At 34.0% G+C, this 23,972-nt stretch overlaps 1 protein-coding gene across 4 annotated transcripts in view; it reads left to right on the plus strand.

The window, feature by feature from the left end:
- The window catches only part of LOC143239343 (serine/threonine-protein kinase SIK3-like), a 104,900-nt gene that overhangs the window by 5,683 nt on the left and 75,245 nt on the right, over nucleotides 1-23,972 (plus strand). For 2 of the 4 annotated variants that reach the window (XM_076480330.1, XM_076480333.1), the window contains exons 1-4: nucleotides 8,443-9,255; nucleotides 13,779-13,900; nucleotides 18,754-18,812; nucleotides 18,928-19,473. In XM_076480330.1, the coding sequence (XP_076336445.1) occupies nucleotides 19,330-19,473 (144 nt within the window). In that variant the 5' untranslated portion in view covers nucleotides 8,443-9,255; nucleotides 13,779-13,900; nucleotides 18,754-18,812; nucleotides 18,928-19,329. Of the gene's footprint in view, nucleotides 1-8,442; nucleotides 9,256-13,778; nucleotides 13,901-18,753; nucleotides 18,813-18,927; nucleotides 19,474-23,329; nucleotides 23,375-23,972 lie in introns of those variants that run through there. The other 2 variants (XM_076480331.1, XM_076480334.1) reach the window with 2 other exon arrangements.

Consider the following 23,972-nt stretch of genomic DNA (forward strand, 5'->3'; position numbering starts at 1 on the left):
TAACAGGCTGGAAACAGGATTCATCTGAAAAAATGAGATGTCACCAGCTTTAAGTTGTTATACTGTCTTGCCCAAATAACACAGTGATGGCGGTGAATTCTAGTTAATATCGGTTTGCAGATAACCCTTCTTACAAAATAATATTTTTGATCAATCTTCTCTTCACTGTTCTTATGGATAGTTAGGAATGGATCTCTTCATGCCATTCCTGTCATAAGGTGTTACAAGACATATTTCGACCTTGGCGTGTTAACCTGTTCCATAATACGGTCAACTTGGGCAATAGATTTTCTGTGTTAACTAGTAGACTTTTCTGAAGAAAAGTTTCAGGTAGTTTAATGAGGTTTGATGATTCTGGATACAGTACAGTTGATATTGTACTCTATATTCGCCATTTGCAAAACCCATTGCACTGTGTTTTAGAGTTTCAGAATACCGTGCTTCTTGGCCCAGTTTTAGGCCCAGCATGGCCAAGCGTGTTAAGGCGTGGGACTCGTAATCTGAAGGTCGCGGGTTCGCATCCCCGTTGCGCCAAACATGCTCGCCCTTTCAGCCGTGGGGGCGTTATAATATCACAGTCAATTCCACTATTCTTTGGTAAAAAAGAGTAGCCCAAGAGTTGGTGGTGGGTGGTGATGACTAGCTGCCTTCCCTTTAGTCTTACACTGCTAAATTAGGGACGGCTAGCACAGATAGCCCTCGAGTAGCTTTGTGCGAAATTCAAAAAACAAACAAACATCTTGCAGTTTTATGGTGTGCTATTCTATGTTTCAGTCTAAGTATGTAAGTAATGTAAAGTTAGTTAGATTTGCCATTTTATGCACTTTTTTTTGTGTACTGAACAACTCAGTATCTAAAAGAAGTCAAATTGATTGAAAGTTGTAAATTCATTATTATAATCACTGTTTAAACTATTCATCTATATTTTTTATTTTATTGGTGCCTCCAAATCAAGTGAGACATTTGGTTTGTTCAGGATTTATGATGGTTAAATAATTTTCCAATATTTCATGTCCATTTCAGGATTACATGAATTCTCAATCATGTCATATCACGTTGAAGATAAGCAATAATTTTTTTTAACGTATGGCTAACAGTTTTGTTGGTTCCCTGACAATATTGGTACCTGGAGGAATGATTTGGCTGACAAAGCAGCGTAACCTGCTTCTCTAGCTGTGTCCCTACCCACTTTACGCTTTGATTTCAAACTTTTTATCAATAAAATACTTCTGTCTTCTCGGCACAAGCTTTGGGAAAACTGTAGACTAGTATGTTTTTCAGGTTTAGCGTGTAACGGTATACTGGAAGGTTAGTTGGAAAGTTTAAACAGGAAGTTACCTTAACATAGTTTTCAATTTAAATTTTCTTTGTTACTAACCAGTACTTGTTATTCGTCGATGACTACTAAATCTGTAAGCGCTGTGACACATCATTAACAGAAGCCAGTCTCTTGGTTTGATGTTAAGTAGTGGTAGTGTTTTCTGCATAGTTTTTAAATAAAGAATATACTTGTGTGTTGGGCAGTGCCATTGAAAATAGTAACGTTGTCCAAATTAATTATCATTTTTTAAAACCTTTTTCTATAGATCATTGGTTTTCATTATAAGGTTTACTGTTCAATCATTTTTAAACAATATATTGTTTATTGCAACTTAAGAATTCTGCATGGTGACCATTAAACTCCAAACCAACTGTAGTTGAATATACTCGTTCGGAATCGTCCACATTGGCTATTTGGCCAGGTGGGTTAAGACGTTCGACTCGTAATCTGAGGGTCGAGAGTTCGAATCCCCGTCGCACCAAACATGCTTACCCTCTCAACCGTAGTTGCGTTATAATGTGACGGTCAATCCCACTGTTCGTTGGTAAAAGAGTAGCCCAAAAGTTGGCTGTGGGTGGTGATGACTAGCTGTCTTCATTGTTAAATTAGGACGACTAGCGCAGATAGACCTCGTATAGCTTTGCGCAAAATTCAAAAACACACAAACATTGACTAGTAATGCTCTGTTAATTCATGATTTTATATATTCAAGAAATGTGAGAACACCGTTCCAAACACTTTCATTTTCTCACGCGATTAACAGATATCAGTTCATCAAAATCAGTTTAGGAAATTATTAAACTCAACAAACGTGTACAATGACAAAAATGTTGTGTATGGGAAGCTACTAAAGGGACGACAAACTTACCTTAAAATCAAACAATAGTTAAAGTTTGGCATACGTATTTAACCATAAAGTTGAGACATCATGAAGTTATACTGAAATTGAAAGAAAGTATCACAAGGAAGCCAGTGTTTCAGTCACATTACGAAGAAAATGTTGTGACAAATAAATCTGTAATACAGAAATGTCTAAACACAGATAGAGGGTGGCCAAATAAAATCTATGCCGATCTATACTGTCTCATATTCAACACAGTTCCTTTATATCTGAATTCATAAAGTAACATAGAAAGTGCTTTGTTGGAGCTTCTCTGTAGAGCCTTTACGATAACCCTATCAAATTTCCACGCTACACTTGATTCTTTATTACATACATGCGCTTAGCTATCTAAAATAATATTACACTAAACTAATTATGTGTGGTATTCCAATTCATATCAGTCTGTGCAATACTTGAAAGGAAAGGAAGTGAAAACGATGCATGGATAGTTATATATACGAAGACATGCTAATATAACCGACATGGGCGTGAGCAGAAATTTTCCAGGGTGGGAAGAAAAATAGTGTGAAATTATGAAGTGAATAAAATGTTCATATAAATATGCTGAATAAATAAAGTAGGAGGTATGTTTCTCATTTTCCACCCTGCCCATGATCACCAAATATATAATTATATTTCGACCTAATCATTATTGAACCACGACTGAAAGGGCGAGCATGTTATGAGACTACGAATACCTGCCATGTAAAAGCAACAGATGTGTCTCTGTAAAGAAAGGTCACGGTCCGGCATGGCCAAGCGTGTTAAGGCGTGCGACTCGTAATCTGAGGGTCGCGGGTTCGCATCCCCGTCGCGTCAAACATGCTCGCCCTTTCAGCCGTAGGGGCGTTATAATGTGACGCTCAATCCTATTATTCGTTGATAAAAGAGTAGCCCAAGAGTTGGCGGTGGGTGGTGATGACTTTCCTCTGGTCTTACACTGCTAAACTAGGGACGGCTAGCACGGATAGCCCTCGAGTAGCTTTGTGCGAAATTCAAAAACAAAAAACAAGCAAGCAAAGTCAGTATTTAGTTATATATTTAATCAATTAAAAGTTTGCCTGTAGAATATCAATGATTTTTGTTTAAATATTTTGCAATAAACTATTTCAGGACTATCTCTCTAATTTTGAAAATTGATACACTAGAGGGAAAACAACTAGCCTAAAGCGTATTTTGGGCAACACTTATCAGTATCAGGATTTAAACGTAACTCTTATAATGCATCGACAGCCCAAAATACAGAGTCCGTTTTTGCAACAACATATCACGAACCGTAAATCCTAGGGTATATAGTTTCAACACAATAACCACAGAGACTCGTTTGACCTAACTATAAATTAATACATAGGTTCTGCATAGAATAGCAGAATACATTTAAGTCATTTACAGTCTGGAACCTGTTAGAACTGTTAACTCTTATTTACTTGGCAGTTGATTTATTTGCTTCGACTCAGTTTTTTCTTTCGTTTAATAAACAACAATGAGTGAGGAATAGGAGTTGGTGGGTCTGTCTGTATTTTTGTGTGTATTTATGCAATGAGTACGTGGGCGTATTGGTCTGTGCTCTTGTAAACGTACATCCAGTATCACATAGTTGTATGAAAAAGTAGGGTAATAGACGTAAGTACTTAACAGTTCGTGAATATAAAGTTGGTATTCATTAACCACGTGACACACAACATTTCAAAAATGCGCGATTAGTCACTTGATATCCTTCACCAAGTTGATACTAATATACTATAATGCTATGAACATCAAAAATATAAGTTTACAAACTTCTAGATTGAAACAATAAAACTAGGGCTTCGTCTTAAAAACAAAAATTAGTTGATAGAACATTAGATATTAACTATAATATCCATTTCTACAGTAAAGCTAAAACCTTTCAGAAAACTTTTAACTTTGCTTTAATGATTATAGTTAGAGAATACAACTACATACTCGTGAGGTACAGGGTCACCAGAAAATGAAGGCAATTCAGTGGCATATTTAGGTAGAAACTAGAGGGGGCTCAATCCCAGGGTCCATGGTCTTAATGGGGACCCATTCATAATTTTATGTAAAATTACATGAGATATAGGGCTCACACAACCTTGAACCGCCACTGAGGCAGTTAATTAATGACGTGATATGTCCAGCAGATAATACGATATCGTCAAACAGTAAAAGGGCTAAAAAAACCAATGACTTCACGATATCACCCAAACAAAATTGAACAACGGTTACGCAGTGTAGAATGAAATATAGTAGGCTTATTATTACACAGTGACTACAAAAATCTGCAAGAAGCTGTATAAGGTATGTTGTTATTTTTCATTCTTATCATTTGAAAATTTATCTTTTATTTGTTTGTTTGTTTGTTTTGGAATTTCGCACAAAGCTACTCGAGGGCTATCTGTGCTAGCCGTCCCTAATTTAGCAGTGTAAGACTAAAGGGAAGGCAGCTAGTCATCACCACCCACCGCCAACTCTTGGGCTACTCTTTTACCAACGAATAGTGGGATTCACCGTCACATTATACACCCCCACGGCTGGGAGGGCGAGCATGTTTAGCGCGACGGGGGCGCGAACCCGCGACCCTCGGATTACGAGTCGCACGCCTTACGCGCTAGGCCATGCCGGGCCGATATCTTTTATTATAACTTTCAATTTTGCAAAATATAACCTCACTATATTATTGAGTAAATACATATCGGAGTATTTATTTGAACTTATGTTGAACTTGTCTAAATATAAACGCATGGCCTGGTGGTTGAGGCACTTAACTTTTTATATGATTATCATGGGTTCGAATTTCCGTCACATCAAACATGATCGCTCTTTTAGCCGTGGAGGCGTTATGAAGTGACGAACAATCCCACTATTCTTTGGAAAAAGAGTTGGCGGTGAGTGGTGATGACTAGCTGTATTCCCTCTAGTCTTACATTGCAAATTAGGGAACAGCTAGTACAGATAGCCCTCGTGTAGCTTCGCGCGAAAATTTAAAACACGAACTTCTCATACATCTGACTGTGAGCGAGACCCAAACTCTTGGCCATCTTTTCATTTTTCTTTTAGTTATTTGAACATGTTATCCACTACATTTTAAGGTATTTGAGAATGATAGTGATAGTGTTTATTCCACTTCATTTAAAAATTAACCTCATTTACCTCATTGTAATATTGAAGCAGAATTTTTATAAATTTTTATGAGATACGAGACTTATTAGAACATTTCAATAAATTAATCATCCGTCTCAACCACATGTTGTACAACCAGTGAAAAGAAAAATAACGTTTTTAGAATTATCGATAATTATTACTTTTTAACATATTTTGAAATATATTGACATAAATACTTCAATACCTGCTTATAAGCCTCTAATTGGTCTAAAAATTATATATATGCGTTACGCATATATCTAACACTTTTATTTATCTAAATATGATGTATTCTATATATTCGATTATGCTGCTTTACCTACACGAGAAACAAGTTTCAAACGTTAAAAACGATTTTTTGTAAAATTTGATCTTTTGTTTTTAATTTTGCGCAACGCTACTTGGGAGCTATCTGCGCTAGCCGTCCCTAATTTAGCAGTGTAAGACTAGAGGGAAGGCAGCTAGTCATCACCACCAACAGCCAACTGTTGGGGTACTCTCGTACCAACGAATAGTGGGATTTACTGTAACATTATAACGCCCCCACAGCTAAAAGGGCGAGCATGTTTGGTGCGACCGGGATTTGAACTCGCGACCATCTGATTACGAGTCCATCGCCTTAACACGCTTGGCCATGCCGGGCCTGATATAATTAAAAAAGCGCAATCTAAAATAAACATTATAAATTTTACATGTTAAGTTTTAAATTCATGTGAATCTCCACAGAGGGCAGTAAAATTACTATTTTTATTTTTTTAACGGCAAAAATCGTTTGGAAGACAAAATTCTTAAACATAAATAGCTTCTCATCGTTGACAGTGTAACGTTGTGGTATAGACGATCAAATGGTAACTAAATGGCCCACAGCAAGTGTATCTCATGATCAAAACAAGTACTATAAACCATTATTCTCCAAACAAGACTGACCAAGTCATCTGGCGTATTTGCCTTGTGAGAAGTAACAAAATATGGTAATGTAAACCATGCAATTTATATTCGTTATTTATGAATCTTATTTTTGACGAGAACCCTTAATGACGTCAAACTGATAAATGTTGCATTCTTCTAGACTGTTTTGGTTTTGTTCTACATTTGACCAAACCTACATAAGGACTATCTCCTCTTGCAGTTTCTAATTTAGGTGTGAGAGGCTAGAAGGAAAGCAGATAGTCAAAACCACGCACCGCTAATTCTTGTTGTATTCCTTTACCAACGAATAGTAACATTATAACGCCCCCATGGCTGAAAGGACGAGCATGTTCTGTGACAAGGGTTTAAATCAGTGACCCTCAGATTGCTAGTCGAGTGCCTTAACCATGTTGTGTTTGTGTTTTAACTTATAGGAGAGACACATCGGGCTATCTACTGAGTTCACCGAGGGGAATCGAACCTTTGATTTTAGCGTTGACTAGTTGCCTTCTCTCTAGTCTTACACTACAAAATTAGGAACGGGTAGCGCAGTAGCTTTGCACGAAAGCAAAAAACAAAAACAAAAAACCAACAAAAAACACATTCCTTCCTTAAATTTAAATTTATTTTTGACTTCGGGTATTTATGAAATATGTAATATTTTTCCAAAAATATATATAGCGTATAAATATTTAAGATGTTTATTAATGTCGTTTGCTGAGATTTATTCCATGATAAATAAGAAAACTGCTGTTGTTATTTCGGGCCTGGCATGGCCTAGCGCGTAAGGCGTGCGACTCCTACTCCGAGGGTCGCGGATTCGCGCCCGCGTCGCGCCAAACATCCTCGTCCTCCCAGCCATGGGGGCGTTATAAAGCGTCGGTCAATCCCACTATTCGCTGGTAAAAGAGTAGCCCAAGAGTTAGCGGTGGGTGGTGATGACAAGCTGCCTTCCATCTAGTCCTACATTGCTAAATTAGGGACGGCTCGGTGCAGTGGGCTAACAACCTACTCACTTAAATACTTGTTGAAGAATCCGCAAGCGATTGCGGCCCTATGTTCCTAGATGGAATCTAATGGTGATAACTAACTAATTCTTGTTATTTTAAGAAATAAAATAACTTTTACTCAAAATGTCATTGCTGTATTTCGTGATTATCAGCTATTTTGACGCTCAAACAAATGTCACAGACATATATTTTAAAAGAATGAAATACAAATATTTTTTCCTTTTGCTTTTAAGCGTATGACGATCTTATCTATTATTTGCTTTTAACTCTCAATCATCAAAGGCTTTTGTTTCATGTACATAATATTTGATGAATTTTAATCAATGCTACTTTATTAGTATATCTACTTGTCTAAAACAATATATATCTCATTGGTTTGGAGTCAGAATTCAACCTTATGTAACCTATATGTCACAAACTCTTTGGAGCTTTCTTACAGTTATTATAATGAGTGTGCTTTATTGTAGGTCTGTTTTAATTTAAAACTGTGTCTAAGACGTTAATCTTGATAACAAAAAACATTCAAAACTTTCAGAGTCGTACTATAACGAATAAAGTTCGATCATCTTATATAAGTACGTAATAATTGAAAATATGTTTTACTTGCAGCATTTACATTTTAGTAAGTCGTGCATAAGATAATTAATTTATTCGATTGGGTTTGTTCGTTTCCTTTTTATAATTTTGCTCGATGGTACACAAGGGCTATCTGCGCTAGCCATCCCTAAATTAGCAGGGGAAGACTAGAGGGAATGCACCTCGTCATCACCATCCACCGCCAATTCTTGGGCTACTCTTTTGCCAACGAATATATTGGAATTACGTATAACATTATAACGCCCTCACGGCTGAAAGGGCGAGCATGGTTAGTGCGACGGGGATTCGAACCCTCGACCCTCAGATTACGAGTCGAGTGCCCTAACCACCTGGCCATGCCAGGCTTATTCAAATGTGTATGACATCGTTCTATAAACTTTCCAAATTGGAATTTTAGATTCTCAAAGTTTGTTTGTAGTTAAGCACAAAGCTACAGAATGGGCTATCAGTATTTTGCTAACCGCGGGTATCCAAACACGGTTTCTAGTGTCGTAAATCCCTAGACATGCCGCTGCGCCACTGGGTGGCATGCCTGAAAACTTGTATAAAGTAAGTAACTATATAAGGACAGTACGTATAAACGGTAAAGGAACTGTGAAAATTATCGTATGCTTGGCCTTTAAGAGCCCATAAAAAATGTTTTGCTGATGATATTAGAAATCACATGTATAACCAAAAAGCTAAACTATGAGATGAAAGAAGATTCTTGCTCCACTTTTGAAGTGGTTTAAACAGTTCTATTGAACACAAATGATTACGAAATATTTCAAAAGAAGCTTTGTTTTCAACTTTACGAAACACTGAACAGAGACATGGATAGGAATCGCGCATTTCAGAAGACGACGCTATCTAGAACGTGTTGTAAGGCTGTTGTACGTGCAGATTGAAACGTTTTTGTTTATCTGTTTGTTGAAGTCCTCGCAAAGCTACTGAAGAAGTGATAGACCTAAGTGAAGGCAGGTAATCAATACCACCCACTGTCAACTCTTGGTCTACTGTAATCGAATAGTGGAATCTACCGCACATTATAACGTCCTCACAGCTGAAATTCAGTCTTTTGGATCGTAAATTTCGAGTCGAATACTAACTACTATGCTATGTAATTAAAAACTGTCAATATTTGTTATATCACATATTTTCCATTTTTATCGTAATCTAGTTATGTCAAGTTGGGAATTGTTTAACCAACACGTGTTTATATAGAATGAAACTGCTGCATTGAAATGTTGCACTTGAGTTTTCATACGATGATGGTATAGTGGACAGAAGCTACAGTACTAGTGTTATCTCTTAACTAAAGCTGAATCCGCATTTGAGCTGTTGCGAATGTTACTACCTCTTTCATTTTAAGACTATCATTAGATCTATTCATATAGGGTGACGGGACAACGGTAAGTAGTATCATTGTTAGTTGTTGAAGTTTTGTTCATAAGGAGTTATTGTCCTATACAAGTTAAGATGTGTGTTCAGTTGTAGCACTCTTGCAGTTGACATTGTATACGAGGGTACTAGAGCACTTACTGGCTGTTTATGTGTTCACAACGGAAAAGCATATTTTTATTAACTGTGTAATGTTTTTGAGAAAGCGAAAGTGAGAACGGTACGGGATTTGAACCTACAATTCTGCTTATCGTGTTGATGATTTTTGCCAATTAATTAAGCTACATATCTCGAATACCGCCTTACTCAGTTTTCGTTTCATATATAGGATATTGTCTGTTTTGTTTTACATATATATGTATAATTGAATTACCTGCGTTTACGTTGAATATTATAGTTTATGAGTAATGACAAACGCTTTATATATATATATAATTATAGTGCCATGGCCATTATTCATGGCTGTATCAGTTTAAAATATTATTACTGTTCTCGATAATATGAACCTAGTTTTTTTTTTGAATGGTATTTATTCGCAATTTATGAAGCGAAAAAAAAGGTTATTGATTCGTACTATTAATTTCAGACTTCAAATTATGAATGAAGAGCTTTATTTGAATTTTGTAGAGTTTACTATCACAGTGAATGTTAAATACAAAACTTTTCTTAAACTGTTTGCTGTGTTAATGTAGAGTTAAACTGATGTTTTTACATTTTGGTCGGACTGTCCTGTGCAACTATTTATAACATTTACTCTTTGTTTTTAAGGAATTTGCATGAACATAGATAATAATTACGTGTGTATAGCCGTCCCTAATGTGGAAATGGGCAGACTAAATTGTGATAACATAGTCGCCTGTCTCATTACCTCACCTACCGAATATTCCGTATCTGTGTGTGTATGTTTTCTTATAGCAAAGCCACATCAGGCTATCTGCTGAGTCCTAAGGGGAATCGAACTCCTGATTTTAGCATTGGAAATCCGTAGACTTACCGCTGTCCCAGCAGGGAACTATTACATATCTCTGATGATCAGTTCTCCAGTTATAAATGTTAGAATAGGCAAACTTATTTCACAATACGATTGTACAAAATAATAATAATAAGCCAATACGATAAAAAACAAACTGTATGTGTTCGGTTAAACAATATCTTAAACCTAAGGCTAAACGTCTTACATCTAAGAACTTATAATACTAAAAAGTTGACAAAAAATGAATATTCCATTGTGAAGCTTTGTGCTTAACAACGAACGAACGAAAACTAAATAAATAACATATTTTTTTCTTTTTGTGTTCCTAGATATAAGAAGTTTAAGATGATGTGATTTTCCTCTAAGCTCAGTTTTGCACTTTTGTGACAAATAGTTTAATTTCGACAAATATAATAAAACTTGCAAATATAAATATTTTTACAAATAATATGAATAACATTTAGAAATTAAAATGTTTTAAAGTTTATTTAATTATATATGTTTTTCTTGTTTTGAAGGTTTTGCAGTTTAAGAATATTAAGAAAGAAATATTGTTTACTAAGTAAAATATTTTACATTCTGTAGTTTAAATATATTTTACCAATCAATTTACGGTTCATTCTCAGAAAAGAATGGTGGATTCTTTTTTATAGCAGGAATAATTTCATCCAGATGATGATTGGCAAACAGAACAAGTATTTCACAAATTGTTTAAGAAAAATGTGGATTTGGTGATGAAAATCTTTTCAGTTTCAATTAATTTTAAAATGCAAGATGCATTATTTTTTTAAAAACGGTTCACTATTTGTTTGATGCAACGTAACATGTGAACACTAAACTTCATAACATTTATGTTCATCAAATGCATTTTTTATTTCATAAATATGTTTAAATTGACTAATATAAATACTCACTTGCGGGGTTTAAAAAACCTTTCGTAATTCAAAGATAAAATTCCTGCATTAAACCCAATTACTTCTGTACATACATCAAGGAGATGATGGTTCGAACCCGAAGCTACTTCCCATTATTATATTCGCTCGTGGTACTTGAGCACGTGTGCCATGTTGTGTCACGCTAGTCTATGACTGGTGATGTGAATACATTTCAGATATGGAACCCACGAGATTTTAATAAGAGCAAAAAGTACAAAATCAGCTGGCAGATTCTGGCATAGCGACTTTGAACACCTACTTTTAGGTCTTCATGCTTGGGTGACATTTAGGGTGAATTCACCTCCCCTTTCATTAGCAACTTAGAAAACAATTAAAAGAAAAATAGAACTCGTAACAGTATAGCTATGCCAAAACACAAACGATTTCAGCCTCCTTCCCTTCTGGCCGAGAATTGCCTGATGTTTTGGACACTCGACTCGCAACGTAAGGCTTGCAAATTCGATCACATCTTCAAACATGATCGTAATTTTATTCATAGAAGTGTTATGATGTGACGCTCATTTTCACTGTTCGCTAGTAATGATTAGCTCAAGAGTTGACAGTTGCTTAGTTGATTAGTTGCTTTCCCTTTAGTCTACCACTTCTAAGTTTGGGACGACTAATGCAGATAGCTTACAAGTAGGTTTGCACGAAAGACTAGAGCAGTGGTTCTTAACCTTTTTTATCGTCTTACCCCCTGAGACTCTACAGGGTATTACCATAACCCTATAAAATTTTTGTGATGGTTAACTTTGCGTAAAGGTAGAATAAAACAAAACTATATGAAGATCTTAATTTATTGAAAATGTTACAAATAAATGACCTTGAGAAATGCTACAAGTGCAAAACAAATGCAAAATCCATGGAATTACTGAACATCATACAAAAAACCTACTTATTCACTCAGTGTAAGGGTTAATATATATAATGAAAAAATATACTAAATACGATGGAAACTTTGATATTTGAGTTTTAAGTTCGATGTATTAATATTATATAGTTAAAAAATATAGGCAATTTAAAACGTTGTAATATATGAAATTTTTACTCAAAATTAGACAGGTGGTTGCGTAACAAGCAACTCGATGCAGTTCAACTGCCGCACTTCAGCGTGGTTCTCATTGGTGGGCAGTTACAGGCACTTGCCACAAAAACTACAAACTGCTCCGTGATTTCCCCAATAATCCCCACACCATCCGTCACCCCCGAGAAACTTCAAACGACCCCCCCCAGGGGTCACGACCCCCAGGTTAAGAACCACTGGACTAGAGGGAAAACAAATAGTCATCACCATCCACCGCCAACCCTTAGGCTACTCTTTTACCAGTGAATTAGATTGACCATCACATTATAAGGACCCCATGGCTGAAAGGGGGAACACGTTTGGTAGACCGGGGATTATAACCTATACTAATACAATTTTCTGTACAAGAAAGGAAACACTGGGATCCAAGACAGAAGACTTTTGTGAAAGAATTAGAGCGATAAATTATTCATTTTCTATATATGTTTGTCTGGAAAAGCTAAGTATTTACCTGGATGAAAACTTTTCAAATACTGAAATCTTGATTCATTCCATTCATTTGTTTTATGCGGCTTTATAAGTATAATAAGCTTTAGTTCTGTTTAGCCAATGTTGTGAAATACTCATTGTTGGTAATAATACATTTTAAATGTGGTTTTAAATGGACTATTTTTATGCCTGCCTTTCATTTCATGACGATCCCCACTATTAAGTACTACCAAGTTAATGATAATAAATTATATGATTAAATATTACGGCAGATGCACTTGTCACAACATATTCATACACGTGTCGTAGTTTTAAATCTTAAATTTACTTTTAAGCGTCATATTTTGTACTTTTAAGCGTTATATTTTGTATGTCATTTAATAACTTATGAGAGCAAATAACTGAATAAGCACCAGGTTGGACTTATATTAGCAAGACCACGTGCTCGATTTCTACCCTATTGACTATGTACTCACTTATGTCTTCTGTCATTATTTATAAAATTAAGATGTATGAATTTTCAAGTAACATTTTCTTTCCCCATATTGCAAAAATTATTTATACTTTTTTCTTTAAGAAATAGAAAAACACTGATAGATTTTATATTCACTTCATTTTGTGCCACATTCGATAAGCACAAATATAATGTATTTTGAAATAAGTTAACACATGCGTTTACACTAAATTATAACGGATGTTTAATATTTTCTAGGTATCAAATATCATTTAGTTTTCTTTTTCTGCATCGCTATCTCCACTCTAAAAGGTATTTGTCAACTAGATTTTTATGAAACGAGTTAAAAGATTAGAAACATTACAAAGATCAACAAACATAATTTTACTTCCTTCCTTATGGCCCATTAATCACAAACACAATACCTAATAAGCTGAGAGCAAAATGTAGCCTTGACTTAGAAAAAAGTTTATTATATCGGAAACAAACGCCTCGCCATCTCAGATATTTAAAACTAATAATTAATAATAGTTTCGAGTTTTACATGTATAGTTTACACAGGATATCAATATTGCTGTTATTCTACTCAGCAATCAATGATTAAATAATGTAACCAGTTTGTTCCTTTTCTTCTCGTTTTGCGCTTTTCGAAAAAATAGTGGAGCCTGGAGTTATTATTAAAACCTATGCAGAGACTAGTGATTTTCTCGGGTGTTTATCAACGACATAAATACAACATACGGACAGGTGGTTGGTACGGCTAATTTGTTGCAGTTATCTTGTAAGTTGGCTTCTAAAATTTTTTATTTTAATTTACGTTATTTAGTGTTCCAAGCAAAAAGATTTTCTGTTTCGTCGTTTAATCAGAAACGTTCGAAAAAGCAGTGATTTTGAAATCAGCATTTATAAGACCGTAACTTTATATATTTTAGCTTCTACCAAAATTTTCGGATATAACGTGAATTGCTTTGTAAAATATTAATTTCCTCACAATCTAATAACACTTCAAATAAAAATAATTTAGTGACAACCACCATACTAATGGTAAATATTATGAAATGTCCATGTTATTTAGAAAATTTCGTAAGCAATATAACCATAATATGTTTTGTTGAAAATCTAGAATTTGTAATCTCTATTGACTTGCAACGGGACGTACGTCCCAGGTGTTTCAAAAAATTACTACCCATCATAGTGTAAATTTTATAGTTATTACACAACTACCCTAACTGTGACGCCTGAAACGTGGCCAAAAAGCAGAAAATTGGCGACTTTGAGTCATTGTAATTGCACTGTATGATATTTTTATAGGTTGGGTAAAGGGAGTTCAGGCGTCATGTGTGGAGAGCATAACTCAACGTTTGTCATATACATGTACAAACGGATCGTTTGGGTTGAGAAAATTTTTTACGTAGAGGAGTGAACAACGTTTTGACCTTCTTCGGTCATCGTCAGGTTCACAAAGAAAGAGAGAGGTAACTGACCGCAAGCTGACCACATGTTTGAAAGGGGTTGTGTAACTGAGTGTCGGAATGTAAAGGGCGGTGTTAGATGTTGAATATACAATTTTATATTATTTTTTATTATTATTTATTATATTATATTTTAATAAAGATATAAAGGTGTTCCTTTGTATTGGTTTATTTTGGGCTTAAGTTGTTGTATAAGTAAGGCTTCTTTAATTTTGCATTTATTTATGTTTGTTTCTTTATTTAATATTTGAGTGTTTTCTATGGTTATGTTGTGTTTATTTGACTTACAGTGTTCGAAAACGTGTAAAGGTGACTTTTTATGTTCTTTAAATCTGGTTTCCATTTTTCTATATTGGAGAAACAAGTAAATTAAAATTAATTTTAATATCGCCTAAGTATGACAGACATCAATTCTTAACCTCAAGCCCCCCGCTAGTACAGCGGTATGTCTCCGGATTTACAACGCTACAATTAGGGGTTCGATTCCCCTCGGTGGGCTGAGCAAATAGCCCCTTGTGGCTTTGCTATACGAAAAACACACGCACTTAACCTCAAAATTACAAGAACTGATACACAATTTAAAACAGGAATCTACCGAAAAATCACACATACTGGACAATACATTCCTTGGGACTCAGCACATGAAACAAAACAAAAACTCAACATACTAAGAAACTAAATAAACACAGCCATAAAACTATGCTCACCAGATAAAACTAACGATGAATATGACATAATAAAACAATACTTCATCAACATCAATAAGTTTCCTCCACAAACCATAGAAAACATTATACGCACACATCTAGACATAAAGGAAAATCAATCAACAAAAGTAAATATATTTCACGCATCAAAAAGTCATGAAACCATATACTGCTGTATACCATATTTTTCTGCTGATGTCGGGAATATAATTTAGCAGTGTAACACTAGGGAGAAGGTAGCTAGTCATCACCATCCACTGCCAATTCTTGGGCTACTCTTTTACCAACGAATAGTGGGATTGACTGTAAAATTATAACGTCCCCACGGCTGAAATGGCAAGCACGTTTGGTTTGAGGGGGATTCGAACCCACGACTCTTGGATTACGAGTCGAGTGCCTTAACCACTTGGCCATGCCGGGCCTCTTTCTACGGACAATCCATAAAGACCTGTCCAACAATAGAAGCTGTTTAGTACTTGTGCTAGGAGTGAGATTATTGATAAAAATTAGGTAGAATCAAGACCAAGGATATCTAAAATAATATTAAAAGGATTGACACAAGTCTTTAAGAAAATATTAAGAAATAAGAGAAAAATAAAATAAGTTCATGAAGAATGAGACATGAAATTAGAAGAAAGAAATATAAAAGTGAAAAAATATTGAAACGATCGAGAGGGAAAGTAAAGAGATAAATCACAAGGACGAGACACTAGATTTATTGATGATTTACGAATCTAGATTAGTTAGGGGGAAGAAAGAATAAAAAACATGTATAATGAAGAAGAAAATCCTATAGAATCCTTACAAAAGTATAATAAAAAGAATATCGAAGAAGTACTGAAAATTTATAATTTTGAAAACTGAATTGGCAAATGCAGAGATTAAAGCCTCTACACCTCTCTCTGCATCTATTAAAGAATTTCGATATCAAACATCATAAATTATTTCATATGGAATATGAGAAGACATATGGTACATAACTGTCACTACTAATGTTCTACAATTTATAACTATAGCATTTTCTTGAACCGCTTCAGTTAAACCACCATAAAAAGTAACAATGAAAAGGCTCCATGGCAGGCATATCAGGTGCATAATGGATTAACTAGTGAACACAACCTATTCGTCTTGCTGAACACGTAAGATAAAGAGTTTTAACAACATTAAGAAATTTGATTAAGACAGAGCTGCCACTGGCATTAGTAGCCACCTTATTGAATACATTTGGAATCTCATATTAAGTTTCTAAAATAAAGAATATGAACAAAATGGGGAGGAAGATGAGATTTTAACTGAAGTTATTGAAGATCTAAGGAGAGTTTCCCAGTTAACTGTTTAGGTAATTCTCATAAAATAATGTATTTGTTGGCACACAACCAATTGTGAGTACTGCACTAGATGCATATTTAAAAACTAAGCAGATTAACATCTTTCAAAGAATCTGTTTATTTGGCAATGAAACTTGAATCAATTAGGCTCACATATAATCAATTGAAATCGTCATACAGGGGATATCAGATCAAATAGTGTATGAACATCAGCCCCCTAGATGAAAGTTTAGAAAACCTCAAACAATTAAACAGGTAACTGTTCATTTAGAAAAGAAGTAAACCACAAAAGAGGAGGTGTTTAAATGACAGCTTAAAGGCCATATTGCGAGAAACTGCAGATAAAAGCCCTTATTAAACAAGTGCTTACTCAAGATGGAGAAAGTAAATCATATACTTTTTCTTTCTTATTTTAACTTAGAATAAAAGGAGGTTTTACCACAACTGGAAATAAAATCCTTAAAGAAATAAAAAATGCTTCAAAATGTTTGTAAGAAAAAATGCTTATAATTGTGGACAACATGAACATTACATTCGAATCTGTGGTGAATGAACCTAGGAAACAGCATCCTGAATATAAGAATAATATGCCGTTTACCATTATTAAGATAAGGAGCATATTGTTAAAGAAAACTAATCCTAGTGTCATTGGATTCATGACTGGAAGTCCTGTAATATGGTGAATGACGCTTGATGTATAGCTAAAGCTACCATTATTCAATCCAGTCTTTATGGAAATGTGGCAATTAGCGACAGAGTTAAAGCAAAACAGTGAATTAATGTGAGAATCTATCAAGAGGAAAGTTATACAATATTTTCTCTGAAGGGAAGCTTTTCCTAAACAACGTGATGTGTGGGAAACTGATATCAAGGAGAAGGGTATATTGAATCTATACGTTTTACAGATGTAAAAGCAGACTTCACAATAAATGGATCGAAAATCTCAGTGCATCACATGATAGTTATAACAATAGAGATTAGACTTTTGGTGACGACATGATGGGGCATACAGCCTAAAATTTATCAAAGCAGAATTCAGAAAGTCTGGTGGTCCAAGCTAAAGGTAATCCATTATTGATATCTTTGAAAGAATCTTGGCAGAAGAATGACCAGTTAGCTAGCAAGTTTCAGAATAGACTTCCCCAGAAGAAAGTTATCCTGCGGAAAACCTCAAAGTTTCTATTTAAATTACATTCAGAATATAATCAATGATTGCATCAGTAGTGAATTACATTTATCATCTACCCAGAGAGACAGCAAATGACAATAATGTATAATATAATTCCACTTTCGTATCACAAGCACGTGAAAGAAAATCACACACAAACAAAAACAACATTACCTGTTTAGGCGATATTAAAATAGATTGGTGAGTTCCTTGAAGTGGTTGATGAATTATTAAGTTAAAGAGCGCAGTACCTGGTTTATCTGTTGCTTGAATTACCTGAACATTGATTTTCTGTTTCGAATAAGTAGTAGAGATATGAGAAAATTGACAAGAGGAATTCCTGTAGAGATATTTTTGTTTGAAAGGTTACACCTACCGTTATTTCATAAAACCGTGAAAATGTAGAACTTTAATAGAAGAAATAAAAACGTTCCATTATTATTAAGTGAACTGGACTTACTTTCTCCTTTTTGTCGAATAATCCAAGTAAACCCGCCAAATATTAGATTTTACTATTGAATACTTTTTAAATAATCGGACACAGGGTTGTTATTTGAAATGTTGCTTTTAAATAAATAAATTCGTCTTTCTGACGTCTCTTTTAGCATGTCTTTTTATGTTATTTTGAACCACACACATACACATTATCTATACAATAGAAACCTGTAAAACAATATATTATCAAATGATTCCTGATTTCAAAGTAACAAAGTGCAATACAGATTGTATAGGTTTATAATACTGTGATATCACTAGTGTGTTATGCAATATTAACAGAATTAGCCACTGTTTTCAACAAAGTCTCACATCCAGACATTTCACAAATATAAAACATGATTTGATCTATTCTAAGAATAACTAAGATAATTTTGAATGTTCTAGGACGGTTGAATGTCATTTGATATGAAAGAAATAAGTACGATTAAGAATTTCTCATGGTCTTATTTCAAATTTGACAGGTAGAAAATTATGTGTCAGATTTTTCCCGAAAATAATTTGCTGTGATGCTTGAACCATAGTAAGTATATATTAAATTATCACTATTGTCTTGAAATACTCTGTGAATACATGCATATCATTTTTTGAACTTGTAACCTTACAACTTATTCTAAATGGTTTTCTTTTTCTTTCAGATAGTACCAGTTTCCCAACGATTATGTAGTCACAACTGCATTCTCTGTTACACCTACTCTGTTTAAATCATGTGTCAAACGATATATTGACAGAGAAAAATTAGTTTGTGAAGAGAACATCATGTTTTCGATGGGTAAATAAATAAACAAATAAAATAAGTATTTGAAAAGTACTTTTATTCTCTTCATTGTGTTCCTCAGTGGTTTAGCGATAAGTCTTAGAGCTTATAACGCTAAAAATCGGGTTCCGATACTTGCAGTGGACAGATCACATATAGTCTCTGTGTAGTATTGCGCTTAACAAACAAACTCTTTGTCGTCAGATTACAGGAAAAGGTGGTTTCAGTTTCAGTATCTCGTTGTGTTGGAAAGTAATGCGCATGGTCGTTAGGTGGGTTAAAAATGGCGACAGGTCGATTGGAAGATGGTTCAGGAATGGTTACTACTGGACTTGTTCGAGTTGGATTTTATGAGCTTGGAAAAACCATTGGTAAAGGAAATTTTGCTGTTGTAAAGCTGGCTTCCCACGTTATTACAAAATCTAAGGTAAGGAATTTTTAAATTGCTATTTTATTTATTATTTATGTCCGAAGCCCGGTGTTACTGTCACAACCTAGATATAATGGTACTTTTGAAGTTATACTTCAGTTTAACGGCGTTTAGTGATAGTGGTGGCCGTGGGTGGTTTATGTAAGGTCGGCAAATTGAATGTTCACATCGGTTATAAGTTGTATGTCTGATAAGATAGACATTGAGATAGTTTGCGATTTAATTTGATGTGTTTTGTGTTCGTTTGTTTAATCATAATGATTTAATGTAGATGAATTTTTTTCTTTTAACTAGACCTACTTACCCCGTTGCATTAGAAATACGAGACAAATATGAAAAACCTATATGCTCTGTAGTCTATAGTGGTAATCAGTAATGCCGATTCTTAATATTTTACTTGCTTGCCGGTACGAAAATATAAGAAATAACTAGTAAAGTTCTACTTCATTGATTGTGCCAGATTTTCATTAGGCTATCAGTATCTGTATTGCTCTCCTAAATATTTATCGATTTATATGTTGTTCAGTAATTATTTGTTGTTATTGACATTTGCCTAGTTATTATTATTTTTCCTTTGTGTCGTTTTTGTTGTTTGTTTTTGAATTAAGCACAAAGCTGTACAATGGGCTATCTGTGCTTTGCCCACTACTGGTATTGAAACCCAGATTTTAGCGTTATAAGTCTACAGACATACTTCTGAGCCACTGGGGGGGGGGGCTTTCCTTTGTGATACATCTTTCAGATTTCATGCTCAGTTCTTATTTAGACCTGTGGCTTGCTTTTAAATAAATTATTAAAGCCATGGCTATTTTCAATAGCATATTAACTTTTTTTTTATTACTTATCAAAACTATAGATGTTGAAGATACTTTGTATGTAGCCTTGAAAATTAAGGTATATTGAGTGTAGGATTAATTACACGTGAATATTAAATTAATTGAAAAGTTTGTGCCAGCATTTGTTCAAAAGATTTTTGAAGGGTAATCAGTAAATTGTTTTGTTTGGTAACTGACTAGTGAAAAACAATTTTTATAAATATATTTCTAAATAAAATATTTTTTGAATTGTGGCTTTGCTCTAAGAAAAACACAAACATATTTTGTGAAAATAGAAATTTTCACTTAAAACTTTTAAGTTTTAGTTATTAGTAATGTATAAATAAATTGGTGATAGTTTTGCCAAATATTGGTTGATAATTTCCTGCCTTGGTCTGTTAAACCCCTAAATCTGTCTTTTTTTAAAGGCTGGTCTGAATATTTGCAATCATGCCTTAATTATCAGCTATAACAAAATGTGAATGCCCTTCAATTGCTATCTCTAAACATTAAAATCAATTTGCATTTTGCCAGCTAGCTACTTCTAATTCAAGCCTTGTTAATGGAGTTCTATCAAACTGGACCTATATTACCAATTTATATCTCGGGAGTCAGTGCTTGGGTCTTTAACTTTTTTTGTATTGATAGGTGATAATTAAAAAGGTAGTAAAGTTTGCTGATGATGAAAAACTTCTGTTTCTGTAGTTGTTGAGGTACTATTCAATGATTTATCTTAATTGATAAATTACATGAATATTTATCAAATGACATTAATTTATAGTAGTGAATCATAGTTTAGATCACATGTTTCACATAGATCTTGGCACAGTAGTTGATAAGTCAGTCAAGCCATCAAAACAATGCTATGATGTTATAGCAATAAATAAATAAATATATATATATATATATATAACATTTAAGGGCCATAAGTAACCTTGCTGATTTATCCATGCTGTCGTATCCAACTCCAACAAACTAATCTTGGAAATAGCAATTATCATTTAGATACAGAGGAATCTTTGTGCTAAGGGTGTTACAGATACCCCCATTTCAATGTATTTGATTTATGTAGAAATGGTAAATTATAATAATATATTAATTTTCTGGGAAGAATATGTCCAGTCAGACACCTCCATTTTGCAACTACTTCCTACACCACTGAGAAGTCAGATGGTTAATGTACTCCACTTGTAATCTGAGGGTTGTGGGTTTAAATGCCCATCACATCAAACATGCTAGCCCTTTCAGCTGTGGGGGCATTATAATGTGATGGTAACTCCCACTATTAGTTGGTAAAAGAGCAGCCCAAGAGTTGATAGTGAGTGGTGATGACTAGCTGCCTTCCCTCTAGTCTTACACTTCTAACTTAGGGACAGCTAGCACAGATAGCCCTCATGTAGCTTTGAGCAAAATTCCAAACAAACAAACAAACATCAACTGAGATGGTTATCAAGCTTTCCTTTTAATCTTCCATAAATTTTAAAGACCAGATTTAATGTTAGAAAAGATAACTCCTACCTAGCCAAAATTTATAATCTTGTCCACTTATCCTGCCTCTTTTACCATTAATTATGAAAAAAGATGATGCATTAACACTAGCAGTTTCTTTAATAATCTAAAAAATCTTAATCAAAACCCCTTCAAAATTTCCTTTGAATACTTTAAAGATCTAAACCTATTCTTATATGATAAATGAGGTATAAATGTAGTAAATGAGTTTGCAAATTATCTTTTGTAAGATTTTCAAAAACATTTTTTCATCACTAATTGAAAGTTAATAGACAATTCCTCAAAGTTTATTTTATCTCCATTGAAAAACTTTTCAGTCTTGTGCCACTTACTCGATATTCATGTGCATGCAAAAAATATTAGGAAATGAAAAGATGTAATTATCTCTATACATATTACTAGTCAGGAAGAGAGAACTTAAGTTTAAAAATTACAAAAGACAAACTGAACTCCATTAAGATAGTTTTCTCTTTCTAAAAGGGCATTTGACTTGTTCAGTGAATTGCCACTGGCACTAATGGAGGCCAGCATTTTACAAGGGAATCAATGACTTGCTGAAGAGTAAAGAATGAGTTTTATTTTTCTAAGGATGAAAGTTAAAGGGCAGCTTTGAATGGCCAAAGAACTTATGATGTTATATTTATTACATTTATCTATTTAGTGCAGCAATTTGTGGCAAAAGACATGTGTGATTATGAAATTCATTCATAGCTGTCATGTCAACATTATAGTTCTGCAATTTGTGGCAAAAGACGTGTGATTATGAAATTCATTCATAGCTGTCATGTCAACATTATAGTACTGCAATTTTGAATCACTAAAAGCTTATAAAAGAAAGTTTCTGACAGAAAAAGCATTTGTTAGATCAAAACAGGGGAGGTTGAAAACAGTAGGGAATGGGAGTAACTAGATGAGAAGAATGCAGAAGGAAACAACAATACAATTAGTGTTAAAAAACTTGAGGTCAGCATTTATTATGTCTAATGGTTGGTTGCTTGGGGCTTATTGGTGCAAAGGAACAAGGCTATCTGCACCAAAAAACTGATAAAAAGGCAAAAATAAAACTGTATAGAAGGTAAAAAGAAAATACGTTAAGCTAAACAATGCATTATTATGTATTCTACAACAAAACAGTAGCATGTGGCAAAAATGGAAATAAGGTAATTCTCAACTATTGAAGGATCAGAAATACATGACAGTTACAATAATGGAAATAACAACAATGAAAAGTCAAGTGAAAATATGAGAAAACATCCTTAATAATATTTCTCTTTTTTTTTTTGTTAAAGTTGAAGTTACATTATGTGTTAAAATCTAGTTTTTTTTTTTAAATACTTCTGTTTTATACATAATTTTGAATTGTCATACATGGTTAAGAATGATGTAGAATGGAGTATCTGGCAGTGTAGCAGGGAAGCAGGATTTTATTACCTGAATTGGATGTGGTTCAAATGGGACATATTGACTTGAATACATTTTGTGTTGAGTATGTGTTAAAAGGTATATATTATATATTTGTATCTATTTAGGGCATCAGCTATCAAGTTCTTTGACTGCATAAGGTATTAAGAAAGGTACAAGAAGCTTTGTGTTTAATAACTTTTCAATTACCTTTTAAAGATGATTTACATGATATATCTTATGATTAGTTGATTATCGTATACTTTAAGTACAATTGTAAGTTAATTACCTGTATAAAATCTATATATCTCTGTGTGTGTATTTTACTATAAAGGTGATCCATTATGTGTATATGTGTGTGTGAATTAGTGTGCATTACCCAGAGGTGGCTGATGTAATTACTGTAATTTTTTTGTATAGTAGCTGGGAACTGTCCAATGGTGCACATGGATTACATTTTTAGCATTTATGCTTGAAAAAATGTATATAAGAAAACTTGAAATATGACACACACTGAATTTTTGTAGACTTTTGGTTTGTGTTGCATACAGTTGGCTGGTTTGATTACTGTAATTTTTTTGTATGGTAACTGACAGTTGTCTGATAGTGTATAATGTCTTGTTTATTTTAGGTTTTTGTCTAATAAGGAAGACAAGAAAAACAACCTGAAATAAGGCACATTTCCACTTCTTTCTAGACTCTTGACTTTTCAATTATACATATTTAATCAAATAAATGAGTCAATAATTTTCCTCCATAAAACAGTGTATG

Source organism: Tachypleus tridentatus, chromosome 13 (assembly GCF_004210375.1).
Source record: "Tachypleus tridentatus isolate NWPU-2018 chromosome 13, ASM421037v1, whole genome shotgun sequence".
Taxonomy (NCBI): domain Eukaryota; kingdom Metazoa; phylum Arthropoda; class Merostomata; order Xiphosura; family Limulidae; genus Tachypleus; species Tachypleus tridentatus.